This window comes from Panthera leo, chromosome E3 (genome assembly GCF_018350215.1).
Source record: "Panthera leo isolate Ple1 chromosome E3, P.leo_Ple1_pat1.1, whole genome shotgun sequence".
NCBI lineage: Eukaryota > Metazoa > Chordata > Mammalia > Carnivora > Felidae > Panthera > Panthera leo.
Window position 1 is genome coordinate 3,297,261 of NC_056694.1, and position 17,093 is coordinate 3,314,353.

Genomic DNA, 17,093 nt, shown 5'->3' on the forward strand with positions numbered 1-17,093 from the left:
CAGGGTACATTTATTGGACAAAAGTTCACTCCAAGTAATCTACATACAAATAACAGAGAACTGAAAACATTAGCCCAACCAAGCTTTAAAGCACATCCGCCCCCACCCTCCTTTTATAGGTAAGGAAATGGAGACAAGTCTGATTTGCCTCGGGTCCCAATTGCCAATGGGGTTCGGGTCCTCGGGTGTGGATTCTGGGGCCAGTGCACCTCTCCTGAGCCGACAGAGAATGGGGTGTGGGCATCCGTTCTGGTGAAAAGACACCAGACTCTCGAGGCCACCATTTGGTCGTGACATCCTGACACTCCAGTTCTGTCAACTGCTTCTTTGAACCCCAACCCCCTGTCCTTACCCCAAACTCAAATCAGCCAGTGGCATCTGACGACACAGATTTCTGGCCGTGAAACCCGTTCCATTACGCTGCACTCGGGAATGTAGCATCTCTGAGTTTCAATGAATTTACCATTCTTTGGAGGTTTTTGGGGAAAAGGACCAGATATGCAATTTGCATTTTTAATGAAACCAGGTGGAAAGAAGGTGCCCTTGAGCGGCAGCCTTGATGACACGGAGGGACACACGCCTGCACCTTCCGAGAACGTTGTGGGTTTTTTTGTTCTGTCCGTCTTTCCACATTGCCTTTTGCCATTTGCCTCTAGATTTCGAATGAGGCAGGTGAACATCGTCGGTGCCAGCCCCTTCAGCCAGTCCTCCCGGGTCATCCAGACCCTGCAGGCGCCCCCGGACGTGGCTCCGACCAGCATCACCGTGCGGACTGCTAGCGAGACCAGCCTGCGGCTCCGCTGGGTGGTGAGTTGGGGGGCCGGAAGTTGGCTGCAGGGACGGTCATCTCCAGTGTCCAGGACCTAGCGTGAAACCAGAGCTTAGTGATGCGTCGGCCACGGCTTTGTCCCAGTCACAGCTAACCTCTCGGCGAAACCAAAAAGTATTGCATTTTCCCGTTGGGCTTGGGTCACAGACCAGCCCCGGAGACCCTGTTAGTTAATTAGCAGCAACACTCACTGGCTTCTCGGAACTGAGGAATATTCTCTGGGGGAGGGAAACCAGTGGTGCCATAAGCTGGACCTGTAAGTCCTTAAGCTGGGTCAACATGAAGCCAATACTCAATGTTTGTAAGGGAGCCAGCCTGATATTTATTCAGAACGTTTCCCCCACGAAATTAAGCCAAGATGTATTAAAAGAAATTACGTCCAGCCAAAGTTACTGATAGGGTTTCATTTAATTAACGGAAGAAAAGTTCTGGGGGGACAAAACGCGGTAAAGGTCCCAAGCGTGTTCCCCGCGGGAAATATTTTCCAAGGAATTGGCCTCGTAAGACAGGCCCAGGCTTGGCGGCCTTGACAGGTGGCAGTTCGGAGACGCCGGCTCACCCCGGGTGTCGTTCGTTTGCAGCCCCTGCCCGATTCCCAGTACAACGGGAACCCCGAGTCGGTGGGCTACAGGATTAAGTACTGGCGCCCCGACCTCCGGCCCCAGGCACTGGCACAGGTCATCAACGACCGGCTGGAGAGGGAGTTCACCATCGAGGGGCTGGAGGAGTGGACGGAGTACGAGCTCCAGATGCAGGCGTTCAACGCCATCGGCGCCGGGCCCTGGAGCGAGGCGGTGCGGGGCCGCACGCGCGAGTCAGGTGAGGTGGGGGGGCTCTTCCCGCCCCGGGGCTCAGCCCCCACCCGTGTCCCCGGTCATCGCGTCTCGTTGGCTCTGTCCCCACCTGCGTCTACGTCCACACTCTCCTAACCCAGTAATCAGGTCAACCGCGACCGTGACTTAAGTAGAACGTCATTAGAGTGAATGCCACTAATCTGAAATTAATGACGGATTTTACCAGGGGCTGGATTCATGGTATTATTTGCGAAGTGAGGCACGGTTCTCGCCATCAGGGATAAGAAGCAAGAGTGTACAGAGTTCCTAAGGGAGATCTTTATAGCGCAAGGCCCTCAGGACCTCCTCTTGACAAAGTAGTATGTAGGCGTGTTAAGATAGTCTCACCTGCACTGACAAAGAGCCCCTCGAAGGTTCAGTGGCTTTAACACAATAGAAGTCCACTTTTCAGCTGCCACCAAGTAGGACCGTTTCTGTTCAGGGGGTGGCTCTCTTCGAGGCGATTCAAGGACCCAGGCTCTGCTGTGCCGTAAGACTAATTGTCATCTGTGCCCAGCTACCAGAGGGAGAAGAACAAGTGAAGAGCGGGCATGCCTGACCCTTAGAATCTTTCCAGAAACGGTACGCACTTCTCTGCGCAGAGCCACCTGGCTCGGGGTTGCCGCCGGTTGCCAGGGAGGAAGGGAGAAGTGTCTGGGGTCAACAGGCAAAAATGTGGACTGTGGTCTGGTAAGGACCAGTGTGTTCCCTGAACCTTCTAGGCTTTGTGGGCTGACCTGTGGTTTTGGGGACCCTCGCTGGCCCAGTTTGAGATTATGGAGTCCCAAAAAAGGGCTACTGTCCTATTGAAAGGGTATGGTGATACAGACCAGCTCCTTCCACCTGGTCTGAAACGGCTAGGTTCTCTCCTGAACGGGTGGAAATGTATCGTTCCTCTTCCAAGAGGACCGATATTTAAAGAGGGGTTTGCCAGAACAGCCGGGGCTGCCTCAGATGCCTTCCTGGCTTTCTTTTCGGCTGTAGGTTTTATTACGTTAGCAATAAAAGATTGAGACTGTATGCTCAGCTTGTGGCTGTCTGATCACATGGATTTTTAAAAAGCTCTATTCACTGTCTGAGTCTTTGTGACAAAGAAGAGAACTTGAAACATTCTAAGGGACTGTTCTAACTCCAGTAACAGGAAGACCAAGAAAATATTAGAAAAAAAAAAAACCGCGTCACCGTGACTAACTAGAAAATTGTGGAAAAGTATAACTAGGGGGGATTTTGAATTTATTGGTTGTCCTCATAAGAAAAACAGGGGAAATCCCCATGTGTCAGAGACACGAAGGGACGGAAGCATTAGGTGGTGAGCTGGTGCGGTGGCTGCCCCAGGGGGCTGGCACGGGGAGGGGACATCCATCCTGGGAGTTGCAGGACTCAGGACATGGTGCCCATCCAGGAAAAGGAGGTTCAACCGTGAGTCTCTGCAAGGCGGGGGGTTGGAAGCGAGACACTTGCCTACAGACAAGGCTCCTGAACACTGTACCATGTTTGAAAGAAGAGACTGAAAAGCTCTGCCCGAGGAAGTTTGTCCACCTCTACCTGTCTACCTGGACGCTGAATGGGAAGAAGCGAGGTAACTCTAGGCCCCATGCCCGACTCAGGTTGGGGCTCCGCCTTTACACTGTCCCGGAGACTTGTAGAAAAGAAATTAATGTAAAACTTGCTTCCAGACACCAAAATCACAAGCAACGAAAGAAAACTTTGACTTCATTAACATTAAAATATTTGTGCTTCAAAGACTACCATGAAGAGAGTTAAAAAAAGAAAACAGTCCCCCAATCGTAGAAGATATTTGCAGATCATACATTAGATAAGAGACTTATATCCCTGATGTACATATAAAAACTCTTACAACTCCAAACGAAAAGATGCCCCAATTAATAACTGTACAAAGGATCTGAATATCCATTGTTCCCAAGAAGACATACAAAAGGTCAGTTAAGCACGCGAAAGGATGTTCAGTGTTATTCACTGCCAGGGAAATGAAGATGAAAACCGCAGTGAGTTGCTAGTTCACACCCCTGAGGTGGCTAAAATAAAATCTAAAATGAAGATGGACAATCACAAGCGCTGTTATTAAAAAATAAGCACGGTTCAGAGACGGTACACTTAGTATGTCATCGGAAGGCCCTGAGGAACATCCTCAATGACCAGCTTCTTACCCCGGGGGGATGGTGATCCACTCCTCCTGAAACGTTACATGTGATAACCCAATAAGCGATTTCACTGGCCTCAAAAACAGCACAAATTTTTTTTTAAGACAAAAAGTGAAAAAAGAAAAAGAAAGAAAGAAACGTGGTCCTGGGCCAGACTTTCTGGGCAACCAAAGAAGGAAACGTCTATGGAGAGATACTGCCACAGCCGAATTGTCCCAGATAAAAAACAACTTTTAAAAGACGAAAAAGATGAATTCACAATTTTTGCCAAACACACAAGGGAATACTCTGTCATGTGTAATAATGAGATCCTTTTTAGTAAGGGAGGGAGGGAGAGAGGGAGGGAGGGAGGGAGGAAGGAAGGAAGGAAGGAAAGGAGGGAGGGAAGGAAGGGAGGGAGGAGGGAGGAAAGGAAGGAGGGAGGAAGGAAGGGAAGGAAGGAAGGAAGGAAGGGAGGGAGGAGGGAGGAAAGGAAGGAGGGAGCAAGGAAGGAAGGGAAGGAGGGAGGGAAGGGAGGAAGGAAGGAGGGAGGAAAGGAGGGAGGGAGGAAGGAAGGAAGGAAGGGAAGGAGGGAGGGAAGGGAGGAAGGGAGGAGGGAGGAAAGGGAGGGAGGGAAGGAAGGAAGGAAAGAAGGAAGGAAGGAAGGAAGGGAAGGAGGGAGGGAAGGGAGGAGGGAGGAAAGTAAGGAGGGAGGAAGGAAGGGAGGAGGGAGGGATGGAGGGAGGAAAGTAAGGAGGGAGGAAGGAAGGGAGGGAGGGAAGGCAGGAAGGAGGAAGGAAGGAAACAGGACCTGATTACTTTAAAGTACATACTAGTATGAAAGAGAATATGTAATAAGTATGTTTAAAATTATGGAAGGCTTACAGTTGCAAGATGAATAAATTCTAAGCAATCTTATGTACAGCATAGTGATTATAGTTAATACTACTTTAAAGTTGCTAAGAGGTGCGCCTGGGTGGCTCAGTTGGTTGAGCATACAACTTTGGCTCAGGTCATGCCTAGCTTGTGGGTTCGAGCTCCGCATTGGGTGCTTGTTGCTGCCCATGCAGAGCCTGTTCCAGATCCTCTGTCCCCCTCTATTGTCCCTCCCCCACTTGCACTCTCTCTCTCTCTCAAAAATAAACCAACATTAAAAAATTTTTGTAAAACGAAAAACAAAGTTGCTAAGAGAATATATCTTAAATGTTCTCACCACCAAAAAGGAACAATAGTTATTTGACCGAAGGAGGTGTTAGCTAATGTTATGGTGGTAATCTCTCTGAAATAAATATCACAAATTGACATGTTGCACGCATTAGTCTTATGCAATGTTGTATATCAGTTATATCTCAATAAAGGTGGAATAAATATTAAAGTCTTGAACTGTGAAAAGAACGCATTAAAACTTTAAAGATAAAATGCCATTTTTAAAGCACTTTTTAAGAAAAAAAAAGACACAGCCACTGAAAATGAAACACTACAATTGAGGTGAAAAGCAGTTTAGACACTGCTAAAGAGAGAATTCTCAAACCGAAAGCTAGATATGAGTAATCTATAACTGTAACTCTAACGAGTAAATAAAATACAGCACAGAGACACAGAGGTTGAAAACATGATAGGTTAAAAGGCATAAAGAATAAAATGACAGTGTCTGACATATATCTAATATGACTCAGAGGGGAAGGAGGGAGGAGAAGAGAGTGAGGAAATATGTGGAGATAACGGCTGAGAAGGTTCAGAACTGATATTTTATCAGACTGAAGAAATATGCATCCTGAGCAGAATAAAATATGTCCACACCAAAATGCATTATGCTGCAAGTGTAAAGCCTGAACGCCAAAGGGAAAATCTTAAAAATGTTTGGAGTGAAGGCATCTTACCTGCAGAAGGCAAGACGATTTGAAGCCGACTTCTCAAGGACAGTGGAGGCCAGAAGGCAGTGGAATCATGGAATCATAACAATCCTGAAGGAGCTAAGAGAAAGTAACTTAACCTCAAGTTTTACACTCAGCTAAATTACTTTTCAAGGATTCTGTTCAGAAAAGTACAAATGATACGTGAAGATGAATGAAATGTAATAAAAATGGAAAATAATATTGTTTTGTTACATTTCCAAAGAACACTCTCAAAAAAACAAAGTGAACCAACGTCAAAATTGCTGAAGTGAGACTATATTTTTGTAAAACTCTGTTCAGCTGCTGCAAAGCTACCTTCACGATAGTGAGTAGAATGCTGAGGCTGTCAGCATCTGCGTAAACTCACTCCAGATGTTTTCCTCTCGCTCTGTCCTCTTCAGACCATCTGTGTCACCTCCTACCCGGTAACTCTGAGTAGACTTTCTTGAGCGATGTTGTTTATTTTTGTAGGGATTTCTATGTTTCAGGTAATACCGGGCTACAGATTTTGTATCAAAAAAAAAAGGCATAACAGATTTGTTTTTTGTCTTGGTTGGCAAAAAACAACAACACATGTGTGTACGTATCACGGAGAAGCACAAGCAGCCCCCGGCACCAACCGGATCAGTTTCGGTATCGCCACATTTGTGGTTCACTTGTTGAGAAAGTTTTTGATCTAGAGTAAGAATTGTTCTCACAACCTAAGCGTTGCTTTATGCTACCACATTCTTCTTTTGAGGGTTCTGGCTTACAGAAAATTACTTTTTAGTTTTTAATGGGATGTTTGTTCAGTTAGAAGAGTTTGGGTTCAGAAGGTGCCTTCATCACAAATTGAATAATAGGGTTTTTGATCTTCATTTCAAGATGTGATGATTCAGATTTCAGACACTTTTTAAAATTTTTTTCACGTTTATTTTATTTTTTTGAGGGAGAGAGAGAGAGAGAGTGAGCAAGGGAGGGGCAGAGAGAGAAAGGGAGGGAGGGAGGCAGAGAATCCGAAGCAGGTTCCGGGTTCTGAGCTATCAGCACAGAGCATGACACGGGGCTCGAACCCACGAGTCATGAGATCGCGACGTGAGCCACAGTCGGATGCTTAACTGACTAAGCCACCCAGCACCCCCAGACCTCAGACACTCTTCATGGTGGAAGAGTGGGGTCCTCAGAGCCCCTCTTAGGCCGATCCCTCCCCGCAAGAGTACAGTGTTCGGATATTGGCCCTCCCAACCTGCACATTCTCTTCCAGTGTTGCTGGATCTTTGGAGCTTGGCACCTCCACCTCTGAATGGCACTTCCAGAACCTCCTGCCGGAGGCAGCCCCTCACCTCTGACAGGCAGCCCCCCGCCCCCCAGCCCCTGTTGCAGCATCTTGATGTCTTGCCTTCCCTGGTCCTGCCGAATTTGAACACGTGCCCTCCCAACAGAGAAATCCACCCCTTCTGAGAACAGACCCTGCCAGGCACCGCTCAGCCCTCGAGGGTGGGTAGGAGGGGGTGTGGGTCACAAAGCCCAGTGGTGGAGTGCACCTGATGGGCAGGGAGGGAGCGGAGGGAGCTGAGGGGGAGAATAAACTTCAGACCATGCCTCGTGAGGGTGGCCACACGTGGGCACTTACATACGGTGTGGCCACAGGCATACTGAGAGCCGGTGTGGGAAGCACGGAGCGGAACATTTTGAACCACATTTAAATGACGTTTCCGATTTTGAAGTACGATCTGACTGGTTTCATGACATCTTATGATTTATTGTGATATATTATAAGGATAAATGAGGCCCTAAAAATCAAGACTGAGCAGTGAGAAATCCTGTGGAGGAGAGGGAGCAAATGAAGGAGAAAAGAAGCATTGTAATCAGGATTGTTTTTAATGAAAAAGAATTTCTAGGACTGTCCCCAAACTCAAGATGGCAGGTTGGAAAGGGAGTTGAAGCTGCCTCAAAATAGAGAAAGGGTAAGATTAGTTACTTGTTTATTTTTACCAACTTTAAGATACTCAGATACTTTGTAACTAAACGGCAGATTGGATCCTGGTGGGATGTGGATCCGGTGACACTGTGGTCCTGAATGCTGCCATGACCTTGCTGGGGGACCCTAGACCTGCCTTTCCCATCTGAATACGGTTTAAATGGGTCCACGAGAAAATTATCAAAGCCGAGAGATTATCTAGAAAATAAAGACTCGCCTTTTAAAGTTTGATGGTTGTGTCAATACACATTCTTTCTGAACCACTGGAAACATATAGGACAAAATTAGTTCTGTGATGGGGCTCCCAGTGATGGGGGCCTGGGTGGTTCGGTCGGTGAAGCGTCCAACTCGATTTCTGCTTGGGTCACGTTCCCACAGTCATGGGATCGAGCTCCGTGTTGGGCTGTATGTGAGACTGCCTGGGATTCTTTCTCTCTCTCACTTTCTGTCTGTCTGTCTCCCTCCCCACCCCTGCCCTGCTCGTGCAAGCACGCTCTCCCTCTCTCTCTAAAATATTAATAAATAAATAGAATTAGTTCGGTGACATCCGTAAACAGGAGAGAGTCAAACTTGATCCTGCAGGTGCACGGGTAAGATTTGCACAGCTTGCCTCCGGAGGCCCATCCCTTTGTAAAAAGCACTCACCTGACTGGACTGGATGGCGTGCTCTCCAGCCCTGGTTTGCCCACCTGCAGCACGGGGCTGCTCACCCCTGCCTCACTGGGTTCGTGGGCTCCTAGATGTGAGTGTGGATCCGAAGACCCCGTAGCACAGGAGGTGCACTGAGCAAATGGGCGATCTTCCCTCCCCTCCCTGTCATGTGCATGGTAATGTCACCTGCTCTCTCCAGCACCCCTGCCGCCCTCACAAAATACCGCATTTACAGGTATCACTGAACCGGGGTCTGGAAGTGAGGATTTCCCCCTGGAGAGAAAAGCCTGTAGCTCCCCCAAGTTAATATGAAAACAGCCCAAGCATATTGTCTTGCTGGGCGGATTCGGGTAAAATTGAGCACCTAAATACCCCGGATCTGTGGAATTTGTTGCTAATATTAAAGAGATTTACATTTCTGTTATATCTCTGCAGGCTTAATCTGATCACTCCAAAAGGCTCAGAATTCGTTGCTCTTTCAAGGACAACTTGATTGTTTGGGTAAAAGTTGGGCCTTTATTTATAGAAGCTTTAGATTTTCGGTACCAACCTGTTTAATTCACCCCCGGCAGTTCCTTCAGCCGCGCCTGAAAATGTGTCCGCCGAGGCTGTGAGCTCGACCCAGATTTTACTGACATGGGCTTCGGTACCGGAACAGGACCAGAACGGGCTCATCCTGGGCTACAAGGTACGCGTTCAGGTGACCGTCCTCGCGTAAGTTGTCATGGGACTGCATGCCACTCCCCTAAACCAGGGAGCTTTGGCCTGTTTTGTGACATTCCTGTCTGGTGTCTTATCTAAACCCTCTGGGGATTCGGTGTGGCCGTGACCTCTTACCATAGACTAAAGCAAGGCACACACAGTAGCCACCTACTTAGCCTTGAACCTCTGCTTCCAGGCTTGTGAAATGGGAGTCGTCATCGTAGCTGCCTCTGAGGTTAGGTATGGGACGGAAGCCGGTGTTTTCTAGGGTGTGCGTGTCAGGTCCCTGTCCTTAGCTACGTGCACGCGTGCCTGCACACCAGTACCCCGGGAAGTCGGGGCGAGGGGCTGACCGCCTTCCAGCCTCCCTGGGAGCCTTGCTGGGTGTGTAGTCTCACACTCACTTGTGTTCTGTTCCGTCACCTCCCCCAGGCAGCAGGATAAATTCCCCCAGACGTGGCCAGCTGCAGACTTCTGCCTGTCGCCTGCGGGTGTCCCGTGATTTCAATCCCTAGTCTCTGTCTTTCCCCACCTGTTCCCGCGTCTCCCTTCCAGGGAGCCCTGACTGCTCCCTCAGGCCCCACGGGACGTGGCGTTCCCCTGGAGTGGGTCCAGTGAGCCACGCTCCACACCACATACCTGGGTCCTGGAGAAAAGAGCTTGCTGTCCTCTATTCACTCTGCTCCCTGGGGATCCCCATCTTCTGTGGCTTTCCGGTCACTGAGGGGCCAGTTCCAGAAGGGTGAGCTCTGAGGAAGGACTTAGGAAATGGGCAGGAGCAGGCGGGGCCGTGGAGGGCAGCGTCCCAGGGTGCTGAGTCTGTGTGGGGGCAGCAGGACCTAGCCCCGGGGGTGCTGCGGCCTGGGGTTCAGGCAGACTGCAGCAACTCTCCTGAGGCAAGAGCCCAGTTTCCCAATAAGCTGGGACACAGAGTGGGGTGCAGGCTCCTGGAGGAAGCAGAACGTCTCTGTGTTCATGACCGAGTCCTCGTTTCAGTGGCTGTGGCTGCTGTGGCTCCCGCCGTGTGCCCCAGATCTCACAAAGCGCGTCTCGGGCCGCTCGCCCCCACGGAACACCGCGCGTGGAAACTGGGTCCACAAGCCAAAACGCGGCCGTCCTAGGGGAGGCAACGGTCGCCTGGTCCTTGCCTTGGGGTTGGGAGCCCCGGGGCCCCTGAGACCCCTTCCTGGCACCGCGCGCCCTCATGACCGTGCACGTGTGTGCTGATGCTTCAGATCCTGTTCCGGGCCAAGGAGCTGGATCCCGAGCCCCGCAGCCACGTCGTGCGCGGGAACCACACGCAGTCGGCGCTGCTGACGGGTCTCCGGAAGTTTGTGCTGTACGAGCTGCAGGTGCTGGCGTTCACCCGCATCGGGAACGGAGTCCCCAGCTCTCCCCTCCTCCTGGAGCGGACCAAGGATGACGGTACGGTCGCCGGGTGCTCCCACGGCCCGAACAGTTTGGATGCTTGTCGTTTGTAACTTAATTTTCAGATCCCTTTTTTTTTTTCCTCCTTGCCTTTTTTTCAGTTGAGAAAAACAAAACAGAATTGTTTTTCAGTCACTGTTTATATGGCCAATTTCAGCCCGGAGTGAATTTTTACAGCCTAATTATGAAGCTGTGTGAATTTCAGCCATAACTTGGCAGCAGGCAGTGCAGTAAAGGCCGGGTGGGCTGGGGCCGTAAAACCCTCGGCCGCTTCTCCCGGGGCCGTGTGCACAAATCTGGGGAAGGACTCCGAGCCCAACCTGGGCGCCCCCGCCCTCGCGGCGCCCCCAGCTCCAGGAGACCCTGCGTGGCCTGCCAAGAGGCTGCCAGAAGTTTCTGGGTAGAGCTCTTCCCAGGCTCCGGGGTGGGGGGCGGGGGGGGGGCGGCACGCCTGCCTCCAGGCGGGAACAGCACGCGCTTCTTGACGGCTCTGTTTTTATGGAAGTCTAAATCATCAGTAAATATGGTTTTCCACTTTGCAGATGTCAAACACTTAAAGGTTATCTCTTTTACATTTTTATTGTTAAGCTGACTGTGGCAAATGTTCGGCGGGGGAGGGTGTTCTGGGGGAAAACACCAATCTCCTCCCTCCCCCCCCCCCCCAAAACTCACCTCAGGGATCAGAAGCTTCTCACGGAATTGGACCAGCTGTAGGTTTTCATCCACATGTCTGCTGAAGTCATTAAATGAGCCCCCACGGCGCTCGGGCTGCTGAGCCAGAGGCTTCCTGTCCTGCAGGGGGACAGGGTGGGCATCGGGCTTCAGCTGACGACAGGAAGGAGCTCGGCTCACTGTCATGCTTATCCCATCCTGGACGCGGAGTCTTGGGGGGCTGGGGCGTGACAGGAGAAGCCAGGGCGTCCCGAGTCACAGAGACGAAAAGTAAAAGGGCCGTATGAGAAAATGGGCCTCACAACTGGGTCAGTTACAGGTGCTGCTTGCGAGAGTATAGGTTGGAAGTCAAGGAATGATTCTCCTTCTCTCAGAGTCGGAATTGAAGCATGTTTTCTACCCCCTCATTTCAGTGTGATCTATGTGACCTGCCTTGGGGACAGCACAGGGGGTCCGTGCCACCAAGGCTGACGTCAGAATTTGCATATGTATGAATTGGCCCTGGCCTGTGAGCCCTTAGCCTCCTTCTTATGTTTATTTTGCCAAACATAGGTTCATTTTTTTTAATGTTTTTTAAGCTTATTTATTTATTTTGAGGGGGGGGAGCACAAGCTGGGGCAGGGCAGAGAGAGACAGAGAGAGAATCCCAAGCAGGCTCCAGGCTGAGCTGTTGGCACAGAGCCCAATGCAGAGATTGAACCCCCAAACTGTGAGATCATGACCTGAGCCCAAATCAAGGGTCGGATTCTTAACCGACTGAGCTGCCCAGGTGTTCCCAAACACAGGTTTATCTAAACACAAGTTTAGGGACGCCTGGGTAGTGCATTCGGTTAAGTGTCCGACTTCGGCTCAGCTAGTAAGTTCGAGCCCCGCGTCGGGCCCTGTGCTGACAGCTCGGAGCCTGGAGCCTGTTCGGATTCTGTGTCCCCCTCTCTCTCTGCCCCTCCCCCGCTGTCTCTCTCTCTCTCTCTCTCTCTCTATCTCTCTATCTCAAAAATAAACAATAAAAAAAAATTTTGAACACAGGTTTAAAATCTTAAATGCTCTTCTCAGCTTCATAGGCAGAGGCAGAACCCCACAGCCCCGCGTGACTGTAACACACATCATCCTGTTGTGTCTATAGTTCTGTGCCCATGGCCTCTTACCTGGGAATCAATCAGTTAAGTTCCAACCAGAAGTTCTGGTACAGGCCACGCACTTCCTCGCCCGTCCATTTAAGTAAATGTATCTTACGAGGGCTATGACCCTGTTACTAAACGGCGCCACAGTCATGATACACCGAAGAATTACATGTGCTTGTGCGCCTCAACTCTTTGTTTTCTAGGACGGTGCAGGAGGGGGTGTTGTGCGTAAGAGAAAGATCAGTGTTTGTCAACATGTTACTTTGTCAGTTGGGAGGGACTTGAGGCCACCTGGTTTATCCAGCCCCTGCTAGCGGGTGTCGAGCCCCAGACCGTATTCGGGCCAGACTGGCAAAACCTCGACCCTCAGCTTGACGTGCTGGGAGCAGGTCTTACGCTCAGGGGACGCCCAGCACGGTTTGTGAGCACTTCTTCCGGAACTTGGAAAGCAGATGAGCTGGATTCAAAATGAGCTGTTTTCTCAGAGCCATTAGGGGGCCACGCAGAGCGAGCTAGTTTGCAAAAGTCAGTCGTAGGCTCAGAGCGTCCCGTCCGTGATCAGAACCGCCCCGCTGCCCCACAGAGTCGCGCGCAACCTCGCCACGTACCCGCGTGGCACCGTAGCGGCACCTGGCTCACGGTCTCCCTTCTTCCCTGCAGCCCCAGGCCCACCCGTGAGGCTCGTGTTTCCTGAAGTGAGACTCACGTCCGTGCGGATCGTGTGGCAGCCGCCAGAGGAGCCCAATGGCATCATCCTGGGTGAGGGAGCGGCCGCGATGTACCGGGTCGTAGCTCGGAGGGAAACAGCAGTTGGAGTGACTTCATCTGGTTTTTTTACACATCAAAGAGGCTGGGGAAAAAAACAAAGTCCTGCCCGCCGTGGCCGCGCGTTTTCCGCGCGGAGAAACGTGGGACCCTCGGCTGCTCTGTGAGCTGAGCGCTGAGGTTTCCTTGCAGACGGGAATTTCCACGTTGTTCACCCAGAACCTCTTCCTTTCGTTCGCGGTTCAGAACGGTACCGTGTGTAATTGGCCTTTCCTTCAGCTCCAAAGCCACGAGGCTGTTTCCGTGTGTGTTTGGGATACAACAGGCTCATTTTTCACAGGAGCCAGAGGCCTGGCCTTTGCTCCCAAGTTCCAGGAAACATCCCCTGCTGCAGGGCTTGCGCCTAATCCTTTGAAGAAGTTTCCGGAATGAATTGTGTGTGCCCTCGTCCCCCGGAAATTTGTTTGCTTTTAACTTTTAGCGGGGCAACTCTGATAACATTGATGAAAAGCCTTAATTTTTCCTTGTTCCCCCAAGGCAGCAAGTTGTATTTTTAAAAAAATCATCAGTCCCTTTATTTATTCACGTTCTCGCCATGACGAATTAAGGGCCTCCTATATGCCTGGCATCGTGTCCGTGGTGGGCAGTAAGGAGTGAATAAGATACGCCCGTCCTCAAGATGTGAGGTGCCCAGGGCAGCACCGGGGAGAGGCCCAGATGCAGTGCAACATGATAGGTGATGGGACACAGATTCGAGAAATGCCCCAAAGCACGTCTTCCCGGGGCGAGGGGCTCTCGGTGGACGGAAGGCCGCTTTGGAACTGGATCTTGCAAAGAAGTGGCTTCCGGAGCCCTGGAGGAAGGGAAGAGGGTCATCCACTCAGCCAGACGGAATGTCTTGTGCCTCTGGTTGCGTAGACAGACCCAGGCCTGGAGATGTGGGCCGGGCCGGGGACTGCTGGGGATGGCCGGCTGCACCAGGCAGGGGGTGCTCCTAGGCCTCGATGCGTGAAATCAGGCATCGAAAGGCACGGTATGTTCTCCAGACCCGGGCCAGCCCTCTGATCGGGTGCGTCCCTAATCCCAACGTGGGGCAGACCCCCAAATGTGTCAGTTTCTGTGCTGGGTGGTCAGATCATAAACCTGAGCTTACAGACAGGTAGCAAAATTCACCACGTCTACCTGCTTCTGACATTAGGATTCTAAGATTTGGTTCAAAGAAGGGTTCACTTCATTAAAAAACTTTTTTTTTTCATGTGCGCTGAGGCCAGTAGGGAGTCACCCAAGGACTTGGGAGCAGCAAAGTGACATATCAGATTTGTCTTTTAGGTAATAACTAAAGGGAGAGGCAGATATTTATTGAGTTCTTATTTCATGAAGATAGGGCCTGGGGCATACCTCAGTCGCCTGCAGAAAGGCTGTGGCCCTCCTCTGTCTGACTCACTAGATGGGGCGTTTTGCTATGAGCACGGTATTTCTGAATTGGGTGACCTTGGGAACTACAGGTTCTTGCTACTCAAATCACAGTGAGCAGACGAAGAAGCCCCTGTTGAAGTATGTGTTTCGGATCCAGTCCGGACGAGACGGGATCTCAGACACCTGTTGGGCCCTGCGCCTGGAGCTCCAGACCTGGGGCGGAGGGTGGTGTGCAGGGCGTAGGCTACGGCAGAGGCTTTCTGGAGCCCTCCACACAGGGCCCAGACTGCTGCCTCTTCTGGATGGAGCGTATCCGATCACCCAGGGGACGTCCCCAGCCTGCCGTGAGACAGGAGACATGTCTGGAGCACAAAGTGTGAATTCCGACCTGTCACAGTACCCGGAGTCTCCAAGAAGCAGAGCCCCCCCTGCCTGCTGGGGGAGGGAGGCCCCACGGCCCTGGGCCTGGCAGCCCCCCTCGGCTCTGCCCTCCGCCCGTGCTCCAGTCCCAAGGCTGGTGCTAATTCTGCGCCCACCTCCGCACTCGCTGTAGCCATCGTGGACTGATAAGAATCATTCTGACAGGAGGACCCCACGGGAGACAGAGGGGAGGCCAGTAAGCGTTTCATGTGTGTTTCTCTCTTAGCGCAGACAGACGCGCGCTCTGATTTCGTAGCCGTGGCTTTGAACTGCTCATCCGGGCTCCTCTTTGGGGAGGTTCTGGCCCTGTGCTTGCTGGTCCTCTGCCAGGGAAGACCCCTGCCCTTTCTCTGCCTTTCCCGTCACATTCGATGTCACCTGTACCTGCACGTTCTCTCCACGCCCGTCCCTGCCTTCCTGCACCGACCACAATCACATGAGTCTCGCCGTCCAAAAGTAAAATCTTGTCACTTATTTTTAAGGGTCTGTCTAACGTCTGTTCCTCTGATTGAAAGAGCACTTGGAAAAGGAGAATTCAGACCATGACGGAATAGAATCTTACATTATTCAGATGGAGAGCCATAGAAAGTGTGGTACCACCCAGGCGAGGCAGAGATGTGGGGAAGCAGACACACTCACGTGCAATTGTTTGGAATGTGAACCGGCACAGCCTCTCTGGAGAAGAATCCGGGAACGTCTTGGCGAGGTGAACACATCTGCGCTCTGCCTCCCGGGAGCCCATCAGCTCTTAAACCCCGGCGGACGTCTCACACCGGGACCCAAGGAGAAACGGTCGGGGACACTCCTGGCTTTGAACATCGCTTTGAATAACAGGGGAAACCAAGAACCAGACACCCGAGTGTCCATCAGTAAGACCATAAAAAGGTCTATTTTGGGATATTCACCCAGCAGAAAACACGGCAGCAGTTAAAATGATGAACGAAATTACACAAGTCAATACAAGTGAGTCTCAGAAACATTTGTTCAGGGAAAAAAGAAGTCGCGGGAGGATATGTGCAGCCTGAGAACATTCCTGCACCTTCAGAAACTGTGTAAATGTTATTTTCCGTCATTTACGGGTACATGCGTACAGGAAGGTGTGAACACGTGGGCAGGAACATACCCTGAGCTGCGACGGGGGTTACGCTGAGGAAGAACATCCAGTAGGGCCGCCGGACGGCTTCAACTCTTTCTGCCTCATCTCTCGTCTAATGTGAAAACAAACAGTCCAATTTGGCAAGAATCTCAATATGTCCAGTTGGTTTGATGAATATATGAGTGTCTGCTCGATAGCATTTCCAGTATTTCCTGTATGCTTGAAATATTCATGGCAAAAAAGGACAACTCGAAAACAAAAATGGCACATTCCCTATAAACTTTAAAAAAAAAAAAACAAAATTTTAAAAAGGAACAGGAAAAAAATGAGAATCACCCACAATTCCACCACCCCGAAACAGTGTGAGTATCTTTGTTTCCTCCGGTCGCTGTTCTGATATTTTTATTATGAAATCGTTCATGGTTACACAGGAACCTCTTTGTTCTAGCGCGTTTACGTCGTGACGGCAGTAAACTAACACGCATCCCTGCTGCCCAGTGTGAGATGGCGAGCCCGCCAGGCCCCCTCTGGGATTTTGTGTTGATCTCCCCGGTGGTTTCCCACGTGATTTCCCCAGAGCTGAAGTTAAGCCTAAAAATCTAATACTAGTTCTGCATGTCTTTAGATTTCATACAAACTCCGATGACAGGTTTTTCTGCAACCTTGCTCTCTTCTTCCCACGTCACAAATACACTGGCTGTCCACGCGCGCGCACAGCAGCTTGCCCGGCCATCCCCCGGCCGGGACGGTCGCAGTGCCCCCGGCATGTCTGCAACACACGGGTGCCTGGCGCTCCCCTCCTGGCGCGTGCGTGGGAGTGTTCCCCAGGGCACCCCCCCCGGGAACGGCCTCGCTGGGCCACAGAGCTTGCACCTTCCAAGCTCTGCACGGTGACGCCCATGACGCCAGACCATTCTCCTAGGCAGCGACACCAGTTTGTACCCCCACCAGCACCCCCGCCGCCATCCACATCCGTGCCAACGCTCGACAGCCTCAGAGTCTAAATGTTGTGCCATTCCGGAAGACTTCACGTGGTGGCTTGTTGTGGTTTTACGTTGGGTTTCCCCAGTGGCTTCCTCAACGCCAGATGTGCGTGCCCATCCTTGCGGGCCTGGGCTTTTCCTTTTCCATCTCTGTAATTTCTCCTTCTCGCTTGCTGGTTCA

At 51.2% G+C, this 17,093-nt stretch overlaps 1 protein-coding gene and 1 long non-coding RNA gene across 3 annotated transcripts in view; one reads left to right on the forward strand and one right to left on the reverse strand.

The window, feature by feature from the left end:
• Positions 1-17,093, forward strand: part of SDK1 (sidekick cell adhesion molecule 1) — a 531,480-nt gene that overhangs the window by 421,871 nt on the left and 92,516 nt on the right. The window contains exons 24-28 of one of the 2 annotated variants that reach the window (XM_042922245.1): positions 657-807; positions 1,411-1,648; positions 8,882-8,997; positions 10,247-10,436; positions 12,893-12,991. In XM_042922245.1, the coding sequence (XP_042778179.1) occupies positions 657-807; positions 1,411-1,648; positions 8,882-8,997; positions 10,247-10,436; positions 12,893-12,991 (794 nt within the window). Of the gene's footprint in view, positions 1-656; positions 808-1,410; positions 1,649-8,881; positions 8,998-10,246; positions 10,437-12,892; positions 12,992-16,011; positions 16,292-17,093 lie in introns of those variants that run through there. The other variant, XM_042922246.1, reaches the window with a different exon arrangement.
• On the reverse strand, positions 500-8,924 carry LOC122209933. Its single transcript, XR_006197841.1, has 4 exons — positions 8,860-8,924; positions 5,684-5,776; positions 2,011-2,179; positions 500-863 (listed from the first exon to the last, which is right to left on the reverse strand). It is a non-coding gene; the product is annotated as an uncharacterized LOC122209933 (long non-coding RNA).